This window comes from Dermacentor albipictus, chromosome 8, assembly GCF_038994185.2.
Source record: "Dermacentor albipictus isolate Rhodes 1998 colony chromosome 8, USDA_Dalb.pri_finalv2, whole genome shotgun sequence".
Lineage (NCBI taxonomy): Eukaryota > Metazoa > Arthropoda > Arachnida > Ixodida > Ixodidae > Dermacentor > Dermacentor albipictus.
Genome location: NC_091828.1, coordinates 21,473,046 through 21,495,218, shown reverse-complemented (window position 1 = coordinate 21,495,218; position 22,173 = coordinate 21,473,046). Strand labels below are relative to the sequence as shown.

The window sequence follows — 22,173 nt, the reverse complement described above, 5'->3', positions numbered from 1 at the left end:
CTACTACGTGACAATATAAATGAGTGTCCCCTACCCCCTTTTCTTTCTTCCATGTGATGCTCGTTAGATTTTATGAATTTTGATGTTTACAGGCTAGCATTTACGTGAGCATGAACTCTCAACTGGCTTGGATGTGCAAAACGCCAAGTGCAATCGAAAAAACAAAGCTGAACCTAAAAAATGTCAGAGCAGCAACATCAAACGAAATGTAATTTTAATTTATTAAGTCAAACAAAACTTGCTTTGCTTACACTATGGTTGGGCTGGTCGGCACAGACAATGTGCTCTCAAGAAATCCTAACTCTTTTTTCAAGTTTTGTCTGTGCCGACCAGCCCAACCATAGTGTAAGCAAAGCAAGTTTTGTTTGACTTAATAAATTAAAATTAAATTCTGGGGTGTTATGTGCGAAAACCACAATCTGATTACGAGGTATGTCATAGTGGGGGACTCCAGAATAATTTTGATCACCTGGTGTTTTCTTGTAGCGCACCTAAATCTTAAGTTCATGGGCATACACGCGCCATTGAAATACGGCCACCACAGCCAGGATCAAACCCCTGACCTTGAGCTTGGCAGCACAAAGTTATAGCCGCATTTGATTTAATGCCCGCTAGGCGATTTAATGCCCGCTAGGCTAGGCACACACATAAGTTTATGTGTGTGCGAGGCATCCTTCTGCTGTGAAATGCCAGTGGAGGAGTAATCAGCCCACCTCAGTACTCGTGATCAGAAACCAGTGCTGCCTGGACACTGCAGATTTCGTAGTGCAGAGCGTCGGAAAGAAAGAATGTGCAACCATGAAAAAGCAACACTGTGAAGGAGTTCATTGGCAAGGCCAGAATGCTGATATACAAAAAAGCTCTCTGACCTACCTTGTACCACGTTCTTTGTGCAAGCTGTACAACCAGCATGGCTTGCAGTTTAAAGTGATTGCAAGCTGCGTATCTGAGCCGCTGACCAAGCTTTCCAAAACACTGGAAAGCAGGGAGGGTGCTCGTCTGTTGCTATGTGAGAGGGCACTTAGCAGCACAGCTGAACGTTTATTTTGGTTGCACACCAAATCAACTGTGTGCATTTAATCAGGAGGATGCACAGCGTGGGCCATGAAAAAAGTTAAAACGTACTTTGTGTATCACACTTTAACCTCCTTTATGCGTGTTGTCAGTAGTTATTTCTAGGCACCTGTATATTCACCGCTGTAGGGATGCGCAAATATTCGAAATTTTGAGTAAGAACCAAATAATTATTAGGTATTCTAAACTGTTGAATAATTTGTTTCTTTTATTGCAGTCGAACTTTGTTATAACAAAGTCGCATCGGCCATAAAAAATAATGTCTAATACTGTATTTACTCGCATAATGATTGCACTTCCTTGTAAAAAAAAATTGCCACAAATTCAGGGGTGCGATCATTATGCGGGTTAAATTACCCGCGAAAAGAAATTTTTTTTTTTTTTTTTGTCCCGCGTTTGCTGTGGGATGACCACAGCTCATCAAATAGGTGGCTGCTGTTATAACAGTGCGGGACACCAAAACAAAGATGGCGGCCGGCGGAGCAAGCCGAACATGCCGAACGCGATTTTTTTTTCTTCTCATAAGTACATTAAGTTCATTCAAACAGTTTCTTCCGTATTGGTAATGAATAATATCGTTACTATCGACAAGTTTGCAGCAATAACTTAGCTATGACCACTTTGAGGGGACAGAAATAGAGATAGGAGCGCTTAGTTGCCGGTGACATAGAAACTCATGGCTGGCATGCTGGGGTAGCAGTGGCATTTGTCTTCACTACTATCCTAATACGGCACGCTTTAACTATGGGTGGGAAAATATCTTAGCTGTGTTACAAGCGTCGGCGTATGAATAGGGTACACTTCTAATGTATCAGTGTAAATATGGCTACTGTCGTTGCCGCTCGCGATTTGTTGCGTGCCCACGAGTGCAGACGAGAGGAACCAAAAGGGGCCGTTTTTGTTGTTGACCTCAACCAATATAAAGCCTGCAAATAATGAAGACAAGGCAAGTTTGGTTGTAGCTTCTTTTTTTTTTTCATGGAAGTGTGGAAAGTGATGAAAGGAATGAAATGGGGCATATGCTTAAGAATGTCTGGTGCATGCAGACCGCTTGGTATGTCTTGAAAAGTCGTTTGGGTAGCATTCAACAGCATTCGACAGATGGTAAGCGCAATCATCATTAGCTAGACTTGGCACACAACATATCGCTGTGGCAAGTTTGGGGTGCGATCATACACGGGAAAGGAAAAAACTGGAATTTTGACCACAATATTCAGGGGTGCGATCATTATGCGAGTGCAATCATTATACAAGTAAATACGGTATATCTGAGACAGTAGACTTCAATAATTCAACTCCGGTTATTTTGTTTTTTCGGTTAATTCGATCCCGACCAAAGGTCCTATGCCTACTAGACGTCTAAAAGGTTCTTCAGTGACTGTATTAGACATTTTTGCTACTAGAATAGCATATATTTGAGGCATGCGCAAGCAAAAATTTCCTTTACTGTAATTATACCATGTCTGGTCCCATATTTGTTCCTTTGTTACAGCAGGAGGGTACTCCATTGAATGAAAGCATCTTATGTTTATTCAGTTTATATTTACAATCAATTCTTTTACTTATTGAATCTGCACAACCATAACATGCCCTTAGTTTTCACAAATTTGAAGTACGAAAATAAAGGTGCTCTTGAATGTACTATGTATATACAGACACACACGCATGCGCGCGCACGCACACACGCACACAGCCGAACCCACTTACCGTATTTACTCGCATAATGATCGCACTTTTTTGTCAGAAAAATTTACGCAAATTCAGGGGTGCGATCATTATGCAGGTTAAATTTCCCGTGAAAAAACACATTTTTTTTCGTCCCGCGTTTGCTGCGGGATGCGGGTGCGGGACACCAAAACAAAAATGGCGGCCGGCGGAGCAAGCCGAACGCGCCAAACGCGATCTTTTTTTATGCGAAGCATACTAGCCGCACAACCACGCTCTTCCTTGCTGCGCCGCGCACGGCCGCGTAGCTACCACATGACGTCATAACAGCTGCAAAAGCGGAGGCTCAACTCGTACGCTTGCTTGTGGCCGCGTAGCTACATAGCCAGGTCTCAGCTCGTGCGCTCGCCTGCATGAGTTGTTTCTTCGTCTAGCCGAACCAAATATAGCCAAGCAACAGCAGTTCACCAGGCTAAACAGTGGTTCAACAACTAAAATAAAGGCTAGTATGCTTCGCATCCTGGGCTTAACCTTAGCTAAGCCACAGCCATTTTTTTCTTCTCGTGAGTACATTACGTGCATCGAAACAGTTTTTTCCATATCAGTGATGAATAATATCGTTAATATCGGCAAGTTTGCGGTAATAACGTAGCCATGTCCACTTTGAGGGGACAGAAACAGATGGGCGCACTTAGCTGCCAGTGACAGAAACCCATGGCCGGCGTGCTGCGGAAACTGTGGCATCTGTCTCCACTACTATCCTAACACGGCACGTTTCCGCTAAGGGTAGGCGAATATCTTAGCTGTGTTACAAGCGTCGGCGTATGAATAGGGTACACTTTTAACGTATCAGTGTAAACGTGGCTACTATCATTGCCGCGCGCGATTTGTTGCGTGCTCACGAGTGCAGATGAAAAGAATCGAAAGGCGCCTTTTCTGTTTTGTTGACCACAACCATTATAAAAGCCTACCCATAATAAAGGCAAATTTGGTTGTACCTCTTTTTGCCATGTAAGTGCGGAAAGTGATGAAAGTAATGAAATGAGGCATCTACTTAAGAATGTTTGGTGCGTGCAGACGAGTCGTTCGCATAGCATTCGACAGATGGTAAGCGCGATCATTATTAGCTAGACTTGGCACACGACATATCGCTGCGGCAAGTTCAGGGTGCGATCATTACACGGGAAATTTTAAAAATCGAATTTTGACGACAAAATTCAGGGGTGCGATCATTACGCGAGTGCAATCATTATGCGAGTAAATACGGTATAACAATACTGGTTTTAACAGTATATCAGTCATAACTATGAGAAGCTGCTGCACCATCAACTTTTGTATGTCTTGTATGGTAAAATAACCCGCTTATTACAATGCCCCGATGCTGCATTATTGGTTATAGCGATGAAGTCTGGCTGCTGGGTGTCCGAGCCGAAATGTAGTGAAATGTGAAATTCTTGAAAAGAAAAAAAAAAGACAGAAAAATTCGAGCAGCTGCGCGCTCATTTTCCAGCCATCTCTTCGTGCCTCTATCCCGTGGCCCTTCCACCCCTCCAAACACGAATGGGCTGCATTCATAGCTCTAAGCCACATCACCCACCAAAACATGAATGAACCGCGCCAGCTGTGCTGCTCGCATCTTGCTCGTTGGATTCACCGCAGTTCTGCAAACAGCTTAATTGGTCACGTTCGCCTTTGTTGATTGCATCAAAATCATTCCTGACCTCGTGGTTTCTCAGCCTTTTTTGACTCACCACTGAAACGGACAATGGCTGATCTGCCCACTGGTAATTGGCAATGCATGACATTACCGGTGAAAGGAAAGCGCACGGCTATAGATTTGGAAAGTGCTTCTAAGCGATGAAGCGATCGTTGCAAACGTGCTTGCATTGGATAGCGACGGCGACGACGGCAGAAATGACGCGGTAGGGCAGGCTGCCTCAACGTTGTGCTCACAGGAGGCCCGGCAGACGATTCAGTGCCTCTATGGCTTCGTTTTTTCGAGGAACTTTCCGCTGTACTACGTGGAGCACCTGGATATCTTGCAAAATGATGTCAGCAAGCTTCGCATAAAGTATGCAAGGCTGACGAACATGTAATGGTTCCAGAGCTTACTTTTGGAAGTGTGGTTGTTTGCTTGAAATCAGGGGTACATTTAGGACTTGATGGCAACCAAAGGTCAGTGGGACGCCTCGCATTGGGCGCTCACGGGAAGACTACAAATAAAGCTGAGAGTTCTTTCGCGTGCAAGCCAGTGAGAGGTGTGTAGCGAGATGCTTGTGGCGAGACGCTTGTGGCGATCTCGCCTCAGCGTTTCTTCTGGATTTCTCAAGCTGACAGGCTTCTATGGCAACCTCCCCGCTTTTTAAAAGGCCTCTTTTGGGGCCACCAACGTGATGCCCAGGCGGTGCTCGCATATCGCTTGCCGCCTGTGACCCCTCTATGCAGTTGTTATAGCAGTGCCAGTCTTTAACGCCGTCAGCCACGGCTTGTTACATGCGATGAGAGCGCCCAGGAAGCAGTTAGACGAGTGAGCACAATTGGCAGCCAGATGGAGGAAGGTGGTGGGGAGGGGCACTGGCCTCCCCGCCATTATAGTTTTCTGGCATCAGCTCTGCCATCCCGGTATTTTGATTTTTTTATTGCAACCCGGTTATAACAGTGGAACTTTCATGCCACCTGAATATTGTTATAAGTGGGTTTGACTTTCTGTATATCATCTGTCTGTCTGGCATGGCGGGTGGCATAGGGAACAGAAGGTCCAAAGGTGCGGGAATAAGTGGCAGCGTATGTCTGAGGAGGCGGTGGCCATCGGTTGCGGCAGTGACGAGCGACGTGGCCAATGCGACAGCAGTGGAAGCAGATTGGTCTGTCATCAAGGGTACGCCATTCGGACGGGTTGCGGCGAGATGTGGTAGAAAAGGACTGTCGGGGACGAGGAGGGCTGGTAGAGAACTGCGGAACGCTGGGTTGAGATGTCAAACACACGGAGTTCAGACCCATGTTCTCAAATTCCTGCCTGACTATGGCCTGAATCATGGCAATCGTGGTTGCTGGCGGATCGGGAGGCGTCGTGGAGAAAGCTGGCGAACAGGCGGCCTCGAGCTCGTGGCAAACAATACGGGTGACGTCGTCACAGGTGGTGGCCTGACGCGGTCGACCCTCACATGTCGACGTAGCAGTGGTGTTGGGTAGCTGCGTGATGGGTGTGTGATACGGCGGCTCTTGGCTTGTTCAAGGCGACGGCATTCTTTAATGATTGCATCGATTGTCGAGACGTTGCCGAAAACAAGCAAATCGAAAGCGTCGTTGGCGATGCCTTTTAGAACATGTGACACTTTATCTGATTCAGACATAGCATCATCAGCTTTACGACATAGAGCCAAGACGTCGAAGGTGTATGAAACGTACGGCTGTGTTGATGTCTGAACACGAGACGCAAGAGCCTTTCTTGCGGCAACTTTGCGGCCAATGGGGTCGCCGAACAGTTCCCGTAGCTTTTCTTTGAAAGTGTCCCAACTGCTTATCTCGTCGTCATGCGTCTGGTACCACACATGTGGGGTGCCGCGAAGCTAAAAGATGGCATTGGCGAGCGTAATGGTTGGGCACCACCTGTTATTAGCGCTGGCATGTTCATATAGCTTGATCTATTCGTCATCGTCCTGCCCTCCAGGCCAGACAACACACCAGGGTCGCGATGTTGGGCAACCGCGACGATTGGAGCAGTCAAACCAGCCGAAGCCTTTGCAGAGGCAGGCTCGTCACCGGGAAGCCTGGTGACAAGCTCAATGTACCGACCACTCCAGAGTTCCGTGGCGAGGACGGTGTTCGCTGACCTCCACCAGAATTTTAGGTGTAGAAAGACACAGATGATAGAGGCTATTTACAGGCTATTTACACTGGACTGGAGCCAGAGCACCAGGCCGACATTCACTCGCGCAAAGAGCACCGACCCACTTCCTTGTCGTTCTCGCGGCGGCTCGTCCCTTGAGCATCGCTCGATGATATCGTAATAATATATATATATATAGCATGCTCCCCACGTTTGTGATCACAAAGAAAGTAAACATGGAAGCATTTTGGAACATGGAAACATGGAAACATGGAAGCATGGAAACATCACGGAAGCATTTTTTTAGATGAGCTTTCATAATGAAAGCAGCATGTCATCATCGTCCTTTGTGCTTCATTGGTCACAGATGCCAAGCACTCCGGTGTGGTATCTGCTATAGTGATTACATCTAGAGATACTACTGCTATCACATTCACGAGATCTTACGTGCCCCTGCATTGAACTTGTCGAAGTATGCGGCCGAGAGCATTGCTGGCACTGTGCAAAGATAGCAAGCTTGGCACATCGCCAGAAAGGCTGTCAGCCATATACACTGATGCCTCCTCTGCTCAGTCGCACGAAATTTCCGAAACAGCACAAGATGAACCCACAGCTGCGCCCTCAACAACTTTCACAAAAATGTGCTCTGTCGTCATCCTGACACTGCATGTGGCAGCTCTGATGGCAGGCTGTTGCTAAAGCCACAACAGTGGTTTGGTATTCGATTGTGTTGCACCGACAAATTTTGGACCCATTCCTTTGGAAAAAGTATGCATTAGGTTTGTGTGAATACGGTACTTCTTTATATCCAATTCATTATACCAGTGTTTTTATATAGAGGTTCGACTGGTTAGGTATTCTATTCAATATTCAAAGGCAATTTTTCTGGAATATACAACTTAATTTCTAAAATTTGTTTATGTAATTTTTGCATTGCATAAAGCATTGTATTCTGTAACAGCGATCATCGTTTTGGATAGTACACACATAAGGCAGTGGCATTATTAGGCAGTTGTGCTCTGTGTATTTCATTTCTGTTGCACCAGGGGATCACATAGTAAGCTTGTAAGCCATGACCTGACAGGATGGCAGCTCTTTCTTCACAGCAGGCACAGCAAAATGTAGGGCTTGCGTATGTGAAAGTCTGGTGACATTCTTAGCTGGTGTTGGGATTACCCAGCACGTCACATTCTGTGGTGCATGGTTGCGTGACAGGGCAGATTGTGCACTAAGAAAGCAGGGCCACTGAGTCCACTGATCTCTGTCTCTCTTTTCCTGTGCATCTTCCAAGCTCCTTTCTTTCCTGTTACATTCATTCCACTGGCAACTCTTGCCCCTTACTCAGAACAAACTGTCTTGGCCATTCTTTTGCCTTGGGACATTTCAGGTGCCTTTAATGTTATGAGACAATTGCGATGCTTATGGCTAAACATCTTTCTCCCCACATTTTCTGCTCCCACATCTTTCCTTCTCTCCACTTTTTTTGTCTGCATTAATATGCAGTAAATGAATCAGTCCATTAGCTGTCTAGTTAGATGTTGCTGAGGTGCCATTATCTTTGTGGTTTCATGCTTTATGGCAAAGCCTGTAGCAGCGCTTGCATGCCTCCATTGACTTGCTGTAGAGCATAAATTGAACAAAGGACAGGGAATAACCAACAAAGATCTTTGTTAAGTTTGTACGCTATACTAAGTCAATGGAGCGCCGCCAACTAGCCTATACCTGTGCATTGCGTACTCCACTATGTGCCAGCATGGTTTTACATGAACATCTCTGCACTGCCGCGTTACGTGACTGTCCCTCGACCCACTGTGCCGTGCTTGTGTGCAGCTGGCTGTGTCGCCCCAGCAGAAAGGAACGGGTGAGCCCTTGTTCTTGGCACAGCAGGCACAGCTGGCACTGCGTGTCGAGGGTGTTGTGCAGCACCGGTCACCACCGGGGTCACCAGCCCGCACCGTCCACAAGGTGCTCGTCTCCCTCACCACCACACCACCCGGCAGGAGCCAGAATGCTGCACCAGACACCAAGGTGAACATCAGCTGCACAATATTGTTTTTCACAATAGCAAATATCTCTAGAAACTCCATGGATACCTTGGTTCTCCTCAAGAAAAGTATAGTCGAACCTCGATATATCGAACAGCGCGGTGATCGCAAAATAGTTCGATATAGCCAGAATTCGATATATAAAATCACGTAGAAAATGCATCAAAAACTAGCACAAATCAATCAATGAACCAATCGTGGCGCAATAGATACTCACATAAAGCTTCAAACAAAGTATTTATTTCGTTCGCTGAAAGTACTGAAGCAGTGTAGCCTGCTCCATATTGGCAACCGCGTGCTTGACCACGGCGTCCTCAACATAGTCCAAACGGTCCACAAGAGGCAGTCCAGTGCCTTCTATTGCGCCGCAGTAGCGGGGCAACATCAGCGCTTGCTGGATCGGCCTCGGCAGCGTCTTCGTTTGGCCGCTCAGCAGTCCCTTCTGCCGCGATCTCCACGTCTGTCAACTCCGCCACTGTTCGGGTGCTGTCGTCACCGCCAACGAAGTCCTCAATGCACATGCTGTGTGGCTCAGCACCGACAAAGCGCTCCAACTGGCTCCACGGCCGCCTCGATCACGCGCACGGCGGGCGCGCGGATTGAGGCGGCCGGGCTGGCTCACGGCCGGTCTCTAGGGGAGCGCGCGCTTTAGAGAAGCGCGTGAAGCGCGCGCTTTCCTCGAGACCGGCCGTGGCTGGCTCCAAGCCGCCGCGTGTGTACGCCGCTATGTTCAAATGGCGCCCTCGGCGCAACCGATGTGGGAGCTGTCGTACGCAGCAGTCGGGAACGCCCATCGCTCCGCCGCTATCTTCGAGAGTGTTGCGGGAAAGCTCGCCTCCTGTCAACAGAGCGCACTTGGTCTGGGGCGGCGGAGTTCGATATATCCATTTTACATCCGGCCCCGTTCGAAATAAAAAATTAAAAATGCATGCGATTTTCCACGTGATATAGGAAGTGTTCGATATACGCAATAATTCGATATATCCGTGTTCGATATATCGAGGTTTGACTGTAGAAAGATACCTATCAAGAAAGTGGTCAGGCAAGGATAACACAGTTTCTTGAGTGCTATTCACTGCATGCTTAGAAGTAGCATTCAAGCTATCAGACAGGCAAAGATGAGAAGTGAGGATAAACGGTGAGTATCTCAGCAACCTATGGTTTTCAGATGACATTGTCCTGTTCAGCAACACTGGGGACGAATTGCAACAAATGGCTGATGACCTTAGCCGAGAAAGTGTCAGAGTAGGGTTGAATACGACAAAGGTAATCTTCATCATACGACAAAGGTAATCTTCATCAGCCTGGCAAGGGATTACCAGAATTCATGATTGCTAGTAAGCCTGTAGAGTCTCTGCAGGAATATGTTTATCTTGGGCGGTTACTCATAGAGGACCCAGACCAATAGAAGGAAATTTACAGGAGAATAAAAATGAATTGGAGAGCATATGGCAGACATTACCAAATCATGATCGTGAGCTTGCCACTAGTTGAAAAGAAAAATGTACAATCATTTTATTCTACCAGGGCCAACATATGGGGCAGTGACTTGGAGGTTGACAAAGAAGTTAAGAGACTGCAATCAGCAATAGAACAAAAAAAATATTAGGCATAATATTAAGAGGGAAAATGGAGATGGACAGGCCATGTATTGCTTAGGGTAAATGACTGGTAGGCCATTAGAGTTACAAAATGAGTGTCAAGGGGAGGGAAGCGCAGTCGAGGATGGCAGAAAATTAAAGGGGCACTAAAGTGAAAAATGATTTCTTCTGCATCCGTAAATTACTGTTCTACAAGACCAAAAACACGACTCTTACAACGATAAGGTGTTTGGTAAGCCAGAAAAAGCGCAAAAACGAAATATGGGTGGCGACGCCTACCGTACTTAAGTTCCCGCACCTGGGGGCTGTGATGTCTTGGATTTTGATGGCATCTTCTAGGGCCTGCTAATTATATGTATCGGTACAGATTGACTACATTGTGTTCTAAAGGAACCAAATATTAAACATGGCAAGTTTCGTGAACCTTTATTCAGCCAACGCGGCCCAAATGCCAAAACATACTTTGGAATCTCTGATGTCACGCTGACGCACCGGCGCTGGGGTTTCGGAGTGAAATTCAAATACTGATACTTGGACCTTCATTTTCTCATCTAATAATCAAACTATTTTTTTTAAATGACTGCCTGCAGGGTTCTGAAACAATGCTTCATTAGTCTAAATTTATTTATTGTTTTGCTTTAGTGTCCCTTTAAGTGCGGTGATGAAGTTAGGAAATGTGCGGGCATGACTTGGAATCAGCTAGCGCAAGACAGGGGTGATTGGAGATCGGTGGGAGAGGGCTTCGTTCTGCAGAGGACGTAGACAAAAGAACCTCATTCATATGCTTAGGGAAAAGATGGTAGAAAAAAACCTGCTAGCCGGCAAAATGCATGTTCTGAAGTAGCTGAAAAGTTTGCAGACTCAACTGTAGTTGCCACCTACGTAATGCAAAGCATTGTGCGAATGCAGGTGGGCACAACTGGCTCAAGACGAGCGTCATTCTTGCATTTTTGGCGTGCTTACGTTTGCGTTCCTCAATTTGAGCCTGGATAAGCAGCTCATTTGAGCGGAGCATTTTGGCGGGAAGTTTTGATGTGTCCACTCGGCGTGAATTGTAGCAGCACAAAACGCCGACACATAAGCTGACGGTGCTCGAGCGACCCAAGACGCATCTTGTTGTTTTCCCTTGCATAGTGTTTCAAGACGATGACAGGAAACTGAAATGAAGTCGTGCTGCTGGGCGATGCTGGAATACGATGCCGCTAAAGTGAAAAACGAGGCTCTATTTGCATTGCCTGCAGCAAGGAACAGCAGCGGATTTGGGCTAAAAATGTGCAGCACTCTTCCAACGGCACTTATCACAACAGGGTTGGCAGCGATAGCTGTGAATGCAACATGTGACGGCCCGCAAGGAGATTTGCTGGTACTGGAATAGGAAACTGAGTGTGCGCCGACGTTTTCACTCGACACGGGTGGGCGAGTACTGCAGGGAAGCTGCTGTTGAGTAGCTCGCAGGCGGCTACTGCACTCAATTTCCCGTGCTACACGCATTTTCTTGTTTACATGGAATCTAGCGTCTGGGACACGTACATTCGAATCTCAATAATTCAAACTTGAAGGGGCCTGAAAATTTGTCCAAACTAAAGGTAGTCCAAATTAAAAGGAGTTCTTGAAGTACTTGTGCACCACAGCACGACGCACAAACGGTGCAAGTTGTGAAATATTGCGGCATGCAAGCACACAGCGAGCGAGGACCACAATACTGCCCACGCTGACTAACGCTCGCTTCCCGATAATGCCAGATAATGAAACTTCAGGCAGCAAGCTAAGCTGACGGCGAGCCAGCGCGAAGGTGGGCACGCGTGGAGCCCATTAAAGGTAAGGGAGTTACTTAGGAGTTGATAGGCACTGTGCGGGGAGCGCAGTTGCAAGAAGGGGCGGGAGGGAAGCAGATTTGCTTGATGGATGGCACTAATAACCTATGGCACTAATAACCTCTGCCACCTAAGTGCCCACTGCCATGGTGCGGTTGCCGAGGCAGGACTGGGCCTCCACCGTTGCTTCCCTCTGCATGCTCACATGCTTTTCTTTCATCTGCCGATAGGATGGCGCTGTATTTACGTTCTTTGTCCCACGTTCTTAATGTGTTGTGTCTTATGAAGATGACGAAGTTGTTGCCACTGGTCATAATCATGTTGGCGTGCTCCCTTCTGTTGCGGTGTTGTCGTGTGCTAAAGATAAGGAGAATGAGGTACTGGATGTCGCGTTCGCGTCCTTGTATTCAGGGTTCACCTTGTACAGAATTGGATGTGGCGCACTGTCTCCGAAAACCTTTCCATTGACATGTCTCGGTTTAGACTTGTCATTGTAAAAGAAAGTCCCTGTTTGGCCCAAAAGGCGAAGCATCGGTTGTGATAGCAAGCAAATTAGTGGACAGCTATACGAAGCAAGGATAGTATTGTTATTGGCCGTATAGACTTGTAAACATAGGCATACCAACTAAATTAGCAAGCATGATGTCACGCGTGCACAAGCGAACATGAACACATCTCATTTGACGACCGCAGAAACTCGATCGCCGTCAAAATGCTGGCGTGAGCAAATGCGGGAGCAGCAGCGAGCGAAGTGATATTCATGCTGTCTATCATTTCAATGAAAAGTGAGCGCCAAGAATACACAGAACACACAAAGCTACAAGCCACCGATGCACCGAGACTCTTCCTGTAACAGAGATCGCTCTCAAGATATGGCTGCGCGACTGCACGCTGCCGCCACATGCGAAGTTGTAGCTGAAGTAGAACACCCCCCCTCGGTGCCTCACAATGTTGGGTGCCTCGCGCACGGTGAAAGATGGCGCGTTTCCTCCCCGCTCCGTCTCTTTCGCACGGTCGAGGTTGAGCCCCGATCGTGGGCTCCCCTCGCAAGTTCTCACTCGCAAGTTCTCACTCGCACATATAGCATAAGGTGCGCGGTGACAGTGTATCACCCTTGGAACTTATAGGGTCTCTCCCAAGCTTTTCCTGCATGGTGGGGTCAAAGCAATGCTGGTTAGGGGTGCCGCTGCATGATTTGGGGTGCTGCTGAGAGCATTGCCAGGGCATGGTATGTTCAAATTAAGCATGGCAAATGCTTGGACATTCAAATTGCCAGGCATTTTCTAATTTTCTAAGTTTTATTTAACGAGATTCAACTGTATTATACAATTGTAGTTTGGCGATGCCCTGAACATTGATGCTGAGAGAGCGTGTTATCCGGTATCATAACAATTACAGTAAAACCTTGTTATAATGAAGCAGTCGTGATTCCCCTTGAAATTCCAGTAGATGCCCATGCGTGAAAAACTTTGTTTTAACAAAGCTAAAATTTCCTAGCAATGAGTATAACAAATCTTTTTTACAGCGCAGCACTTTGGTGCCCGTTCCTGTGTTTCATGACACCGTTGACCATCGCCGTAACCAGCTCCATAGCCGGGGCCAGCGCGCTGCTATAGCTGTGCGTGCTCCTGGCACCATCTCTCGACCAATGCCGCCCCTGTGCAGCGCCACGACATTGTCACCACGACATTGTCAGCGAAGCTGTAGTGGTGGGGGTGGAGACAAACGTTGGGCAGCTGCTAGAAAAATACAGTGCTAAGGATTTGTTCAGTGCAGATGAGACCACCCTGTTCTACCACATGCTGCCACAAAAAACCTTGGCCCTCAAAAATGAATGCTGCCAGGGCGGTAAGCAGAGCAAGGTCCACGTGACCGTGCTGTTTTGTGCCAATATGGTTGGGTCGGAAAAGGTGCTGGCCCTTGTGATTGGCAAAAGTGTGTCACCATGATTTTTTAAAGGCAAACAAAAGCTCCGTGACCATGTTTGTGCCAACATGGATAGATCAGAAAAGGTGCCTGCCCTCGTGGTTGGCAAAAGTGCATCACCACAATGCTTTAAAGGCAAACAAAAGCTCCAAGTTGCCGTAAAAACCGGACTATAGGTCGGACCGGAATATAGGTCGATCCCCCAACTAACGAAGTCTAAAAATGAAAAAAATCTTTTTCAGTGGCAAAAGTACCAAAAGACATGACACCCTTACCTAGAAGCAAATGCGACTCAGCGGGTTGCACAATGGTGACAGTATTTATTTAAATGCTGCTCGCATGTGCACCTGGCCATGTTTTTAGCGGTATCGCGCGACCATCGACCCGCGTGCTTGTCAACACCGTATTAACGGCGCTGAGCAGCGAAACAAACGAGATACGGGCATGTGTACACATGCCCTCACTTTCGCTATTTCGCCGCTCCATGCCGTGATAAGGTGCTGACAAACACGCGGGTCGACGGTCGCACGATACTGTTAAAAATTCGTCGAGTGTACAGTACACAGAAGGGCACGAAGTCCGCAAGCGCTACTCCGAATCAGAGCAACACCTTTGATCAGAGTCGGATGACGAGTGCTTCTCGCTGCCCAGTCCATAGGCGCGTGCGATCTCTACCGCTTTCAAACGAATGCATTCGACAACAGGCAGCGATCTTACATGCAGCTCTCGGACGTATCTCCGCAACCTCGCCTTACAGTTCTGCAGTCCGCTGCGATCCGGCCACGAAATGACGTTTTCTTTTGGTTGCTGCAAGTTGTAATACGTTGCTTTTGCCTCCACCACTACCGAATGCTCTTTTCGGATACACCAAGTTCGCGCTGTGCCGCCAGGTTGCCGTGGGCTTCCGCGTACTCAACCGCCTTTTTCTTGAACGCGACGGTGAATTGACGTCGGCTTCCGCTCATTTTGAAACTAAATGAAAATGCAGCCTTAAATTAATAGAACTTTGCGACAGTGGAAACGCAAAGTGCCGGTGCCACAATGTCGCCACGCCGCGCTGCTGCTGATGGCGATGGCGGCTGTTTACTTCATTCGCCCATTGTTGCAAGATTTTTGTAGTTTTTCTGCCAATGTCCGGTATATAAATCGAGGGTCGACTTTTTGCGATGGTTTTTTAAAAAAAAGTTCGACCTATATTCCGGTTTTTACGGTAGTTATGAGTTCAACCATAAGGCTTGGATGACGAGAGGAAGCTGTGGTAGTGGGACGAGCGGCTCAACAAGCAGAACTGGACGATATGCCTTGTATGCCTCGTACTGGACAACTGCGCGGCCCACCACACTGCCTCTGTGCTCAAGAACATTGAGCTATGCTTCATGCCACCAAACTGCACTGCAGTTGTGCAACTCCTCAACCAAGGAGTTATAAACTTTAAGTCGGGCTGCCGCAAGCGTGGGATCAACTGGATTCTGCTCAATATGAGCATGAAGCTGGAGTCCATGATCGACTTGTACATAGCGATCAAGAAGCTACAGGCTGCTTGGATGGCTGTACCAGCAAGCATGATCACCAATTGCTTCCGGCATGCCTCATTTGGCGTCAGTAGCGGCAGTTGCAGCGACGCTGTCGGTGCTGCCGCCAATGAGGGTACCGTGGGTGACCGAGCCCTAGTGTCGTGGGACACTCTCAGTGACGCCGGCGTCGTACCCGACTGCGACACCTTCTGCAAGTACGTCAGTGCCCATGCTGACACAGTGACAAACAAAAAGCTGACGGAGGCAGAAATTGTGCGCGCAGTGACAGGGGTGCCTAATGACGACAGTGACAAATGTGTCGACGACAGCCTGGAGCCTAATATTGGTGAACCCAACGTACCGATGCCAGCACAAGCGCTAGATGCGGCAGACCTGCTGCACCGCTTCTTTGGCACTCACAATGACGCTGAGGACGGACTCGAAATAGCGGCTGCAGCTGAAAAAGCCAACATTTGCCTGAAGAAGACATGGCAAAAATATATCAAGGACTTCTTTCTGCGAAGTGAGCCACCAGCTGGTGTGCTGTTGATCGATCAGTGATGAGCCATTTGGTGTGAATAAAGTAGCAGTTCCGTGCTGTTCTTCTTTTCTCGCTTGTTTTTTATTTTTCATGCGACGGCCATTATTCTTTTTCGCGTGGCAGGCTGCTGTGAGATTTGGTGGTCAGTACATCCTCTCTTGCTTGCTAATTGTGGATAAAAATGAATGGTGGCTATAACGAACTAATGGTTATAGCAAAGTAATTGCGACCCCCCCCCCTTCAACTTCGTTATAACAAGGTTTTACTGTAGTGAAAAAGAAGCATAACTGTCTTGGGTCATTTTTGTGTTCGTCATTGCAAACGTTGGCTCCGAGAAAACCTACCTAACGGTGTTGTATCGAAGAGGTTCTACTGCACTATGCACAGATGAATGAAGGTGTTTTTTTTTTTTCACATATTCCTAAAATGTTTTGGCAGCATGGATGGTTCTAATAATGGCTTTCTTGGTATGATGAGAGAGCAGTGGCATCAGTGAGCAGCAGTTGCACGGATAGTCTGTAGTCGGCTGCAGTGCGGGTGCTGTTTGCGTGCTGAACACAAGATGGGGCTAGGTGTCAGGAGGACAGTGAGACACGCTAGAGCAATCCTGGCAGCAAGTTGGGAAGAAAGGGTGGTTGTAAGGGCAGCGCCCGTTGTTGATCACTGAACGCTGAATCACACAACTTCACAGTGCATGCATGTTCCACATTTATGCAGACTTTGTTTCAAGTGGTGCACTTCACAAATGACAGAATATGCACCGACTCAAAAGCAGGCGAATCATCAGCGTGTGCAGCACAAAGGCTAGGTGCAGAGCACCATGGTATCGGGCTACCGTGGTGACTTCTTAACAGTTTCCACCTTCACCAGCGGACTCTGCTGGAGTGCTGCCAGTTACAGTTGTCTATATCATCAAGGCGCTGTGCCAGGTACACAACATTTAACCGAGAAGGCAGCGCTGCTACGTGCTGCATCAACTAGCCATTTCTTGCAGTCATTAATTCAAATCTCTGCCAGCAAAACACTCTCATAAAGAAAAAAACTGAGTTGGGAAATGACCACTGCTACCAAAAAATGTAGCGTGATGGAATCAAAGTCACCCTTGCTATGCCTGCATTAAATCTGAATAATCGTGGCAAAGCAATTGGGGGCTCCTGAATTTAGCCAAAGCCCTTCAAACTTTCGAAACTCTTCCAGCATACATCTAGTACAGACAGTGGCAACAGCCATTACACCTATTTTATTATTGTGCCATTTCCACACCATACATTTGCATAATTTAACGGGCTGTGTTATGTTATGGATGTGTTATGTGGTGCCTGCCATGCCTCATCGGGGTAAACTTGGCAATGCCTGTTGAAGCAGTGCACTCAACACTGAAGGTACGATAACCTTCATACCGTATCATCCGGCTAAAATTGTTGTGTTTTCAGCCCTGTCAGCTGCTCTTACAGCATACCTGCCAACTAGGCTTGTACAAATATCAATTTTTCGGTTTGAAGCAAAGTGGAAGTGAATAGTAACTGGTAAGAGTATGCGAATATTCTATTTCAAATGAAATAGTGTACCAGGAGTGCAGACTTTTGGGCTAGTTGGTTTGTTGCATCAATTGAAGTCATGGTGCTGGATTGACATGGACAAGAAAGGTGACAGGATGTGCGCTATCAACTGAATTTTATTTCAGAAACGCACGGTACTTATACCGGTTCGCACGAGTGAAAATCATCGCACGTGCAACCCAGCAATATCACATGGTTTAAGGGGGAATGCGGGTCTTAAAGTGGTCAAAAATGGCCAAAAAATCGTTTTTGGCAAAAGTGCATTTTTCAAATGTTTGCACCGGTAAGTACCTGTCATCAAAACGTCAATGCTGAATTTGATCGGCGAATGTGATAAAATCGCATTTCAAAACACCGTTGGAGTCGCGAAATGCCCGGCAACAGGGAATATTTGGTCAAACTTCCCACGCGCGCCAACGGCGAAGCAGCCGGCCAATCGCCGCCATCTTGGGCTTATTTTGAAGCCGATTTCTTTGTGCTTATTTTTGGCCCCTCAGCATGGCGTCACCTCAGGAGAAAGACAGCTCTCTCCCCTTTTCCGAAAGCCGCTTCTGGAGCGCCGATTGGCTAGAGCATGTACCCCCTACAGTAGGTGTTTAGCAATGGTGTCATGCATTTAGTTTTTGGTTTAGCAAGACAAAATCATCAAAAAGCCCTGAAACGAGTTTGAAAATTAATTTGACTTCAGACCTCGATATTTTTTTAACTGCTACAGCTATCAAAAATCTAATTACATATTTGAAATCAGCACGAAAAATTACCCCAGACAGTGGAGTTTATTAAAAATTCCCCCAAAATAAGAAAAAAAATTTTAGGACTCAAGTCATGCAAATGCATGCATGCAAATAGGACAAGATACATGCAGTGCAAGGTTGTTAATGTATATTAGGAAAAGAAGCGTTCCCAAGAATAAACCTTGAGGGATGCCTGAAGTAACTGGGAGAGGTTTGGAGGAGTAGTTATTAACAAGGACAAACTTGGAGCAATTAGGAATTATTTTATCCATTGTACTAAGTGAGGATATAAGTTCAGTTGGGATAATTTTATTAGTAAGCAGTTATGAGGCACTGTATCAAAACTTTTAGAGTAGTCTGAAAAGATGACATCGGTTTGAACGTTTTTATCAAGGTTAACATGCAGATCATGAAGGAAGATAGGTAGTTGCGTTTCACATGAAAGCCTCTTATGAAAATGGTATTGAGAAGGATGAAAGTTTACTGAGTCCAAAAAGTTCATTATATGCGACTATATGACATGTTTTATGATTTTGCAAGAGATACTGGTTAATGAAATGGGGTGGTTGTGTAAGGGGGAGTCTCTGTTACCTGCTTTGAATACTGGAACGACTTTTCCGACTTTCCAATCATCCGGTAAGGCACCTGTAGTCCATGATTGTGAGAACAACAGAGTGAAACATGCCACAGATATATGCTTAGTATTCATTAGGATCTTTGAGTTAATTTTGTCTACACTAGAAGAAGTACATAATTTGTTTTTGCTTTTGTTTTTTCAATGATTGACAGTATACCATTTACTGAAAACACAGTGGGTGGCATATGCAATGTTATTTTCGTAGGTAGCGGAAAGTCGGGAGGGGTAATTTCTTTTGTAAACCCGGAAAAAAAAAATGCTGTATTTTTCTGAAATGCTGCAAAAGAGCAGTTTGACTAGGTCCTTGCCCCTTTTCTTGGCAACAGGCACAGATTCATACATACATTCAGAGTACATATAATATGCACATACACACACTCATACCAGAAAACTTCCTGTTAGTTTGTCAATGAGAGAGAGAAAAAAAAGGAAAAAAAAGAGGTGCGCACATATTCACCAATAGAAAAAAAGACAAGCACATTTATAGCATTTTCTTGAAACATTGTTACAACATTCATTTTTCAGAAACTTGCCATTGTGACTCATACAGCCACTTATAAGGGTATAATTTAGTACAGTGCATGCTTTCGTACAAAGGATACTCAAGAAATGTAAGCAAAATACCGTTATATAAGTCATTTTAATCAAATTGCTCAACCGTTTGTGTCCACCGGTTCTGCGCAAATGCACCGTATTCTGAATGCCTTGAATATAATAGTGTCTAGTATATAATAATAATAATAGTATATAACAGTATACTAGCATAATAGTAATAGTAGCATACTAGTGTCTAATATAAAGTGTGTAATATATAACAGGGTCCACTGTATAACTGCTATCGCAATAAAATAAAGACAGTGAAAAAGAACAGAAACCTGGTTTGCTGTGCACATGGCCACCAGTCATTGTGCGCGTGCTCACTGATGGTGTTCTCTCTGCACAGAGCTCAGCGGGAGGTGGCGGCGACATTGTGCAGCTGAGCGAGGTGGTGCAGCCGCACAACGACTACTTCCAGGCCCAGTTCCTGGTTGCGCTCACGGGACAAGGCCTGCACACGGTCACCATTGACACAGCCGTGCTCGACGCCCAGCACACCCTGTGGAAGACCGGCCCGCAGGCGAGTTTTCCCACCTTCCTCTTGAATTTAGTTATTCGTTTGTTTGTTAAAAATACTCTCAGGGCCCGAAGGCACTACAGAATGGCTTGGGATAATATGCATGTAATATTCAGTAAAAAACACCGAAGAATATCACAAGTCATCTTGCAAGGCAATCTTGACTTTTTCGGTTTCAGAGATAGTGGTGGGAAGGTTATTCCAATTTGGCACAAAAGAGTTGTCACTCAAGTTAGTGCAACAAGTTTGTAGTCAGACCACTTTGTAATGCTGGTCACCTCGGGTGGGTTCAGCTTCTCCCTCTTGTGGCACTGCTTGGATTTAGTGCTCAAGTAGAGGCACCTGGAGCATAGTCAAGGCGAGCAAGCGTACACTGCTTCAGTGGCCTGTAGAGCAGCCACAGCAGTGGCTTGGCGGCCATGTCGTTACACTGCTGAGCACGAGGTCGCAGGTTTGGCTCCCGGCCGCACTCCAATAGGGGTGGAATACCAGGCTAAGGTGTCGTAGAAACTGCCCGCCCAAGACATTCCGTGTCGCCAGTAGTGGTGCCGCTGCAGTCGCTGACCATTGGAGGTGTGTAGCAGTGAAGGGCATCGCATACAGTCAGCCAGGAGCATCAGGAGGAGAGTTGCCTTGACTGGAAAATTCTGTTTTAACTTTTTCGTGATATTGCAGCTGCACACAAAATATGGAAACCCTTCAGTAGTGGTTTCTTCCGAGTGTTTGTTCTAGGCGGAAGTTTCACAACATGTGAAGTCTGGCGCAAAAGCATTTCAAGATAAGGGGTGAAAAAACAGATGGGGTTGACACCATGGTGGGAAAAAAAGTTGACGACTTATATTTCGACACATCAGGGTTCGAGTTAACAGGGGTTTGTGTGTCTGGCAATGGCCAGTTTTCATGAGCGAAAAAAACAACAAAAGCTTAGCCTCGTACTAGTGTATAGGCACTGGCCAATACTGAATTAAGTGATTAACAATCAAATTATCGTATTTATTCTAATATTTATCTATTTTATTTATTTATTTACACATACTGCAGCCCGATTGGGCTATCGCAGGAGTGGGTCTGTACATTGCATTAAACAAAACATTCTTCTGCACAAATCAACTTCAACACCATAGGAGTCATGCTAACTTCAAAGCAAAAGATGCAATGAGTAATAATAAACACAGCATGAATCAAGTTAACTTATACAAAAATTCCTCTAAAGGCAATAACCTAATTTCACCTGGTAGTAAGTTCCATTTTTCTATTATACGAGGAAAGAAGCTAAACTTAAATAGGTTTGTACGTAGTTGAAATGGTGCAAGGTTAAGTTTGTGGCTATTCCTAGTAGGTTTCAATTTATCAGGAGACAGAAGTTCTTTTGATGAGTAGTGTGGGGTGTTAATGAGATTATGCAACAATCTAAGGCATTCACAACCGCACTGCTTAGACAGAGTTTGTAGACCTAGTGCAACAAGGTGAGATGAGGGTGAGAAGTCCCAGTCATAACGCGGCTATATGAAACGGGTTGCTTTGCTTTGAACTGATTTGAGTGTGTTAATGTCAGATACTTTATAAGGGTTCCAGATGGGGCAACCATACTCGAGAATGGGTTGGATGAGTTACTTATATGATAGCAATTTTGTTTCATGCGGAGCCTCTCGCAATGTACGAGTTAGATAGCCTATTTTTATTAGTGCCTTATTGCATGTGTATTCAACATGCCTAGACCATGACATGTTAGGTGTGAAGATGAGGCCAAGGTACTTGTATTCAGACACCCATTCAAGGGAAGAGCCATTAAATGAATAGTTAAACAGAGAAACAGAAGTGCGCTTACTAAAAAATAAAGTGACTGTTTTTACAAACTTTAGATTCATTTGCCATTTGTCACACCACCTGAAAAATTTTGTAAAAGAATCGTTAAGTGAAAGGCAGTCAACATTCGTGTTAATTACGTTATACATCATACAGTCATCAGCATAAAGGCATATTTTGGTGGACATATGATTCGGCAAATCATTGATATACTACGATAAGAACAAAAGTGGTCCCAGCACTGAACCCTGGAGAACTGTGGACATCACATTTACTACAGACGAGTTGGAGGAATTGAATAAGACCTAATGGGA

At 46.0% G+C, this 22,173-nt stretch overlaps 1 protein-coding gene across 1 annotated transcript in view; it reads left to right on the top strand.

Annotated features, from left to right (window-relative positions):
• Positions 1–22,173, top strand: part of defl (Integrator complex subunit 7) — a 136,586-nt gene that overhangs the window by 109,412 nt on the left and 5,001 nt on the right. The window contains exons 18-19 of the mRNA XM_070523139.1: positions 8,399–8,596; positions 19,883–20,056. Of these exons, the coding sequence (XP_070379240.1) occupies positions 8,399–8,596; positions 19,883–20,056 (372 nt within the window). The remainder of the gene's footprint in view (positions 1–8,398; positions 8,597–19,882; positions 20,057–22,173) is intronic.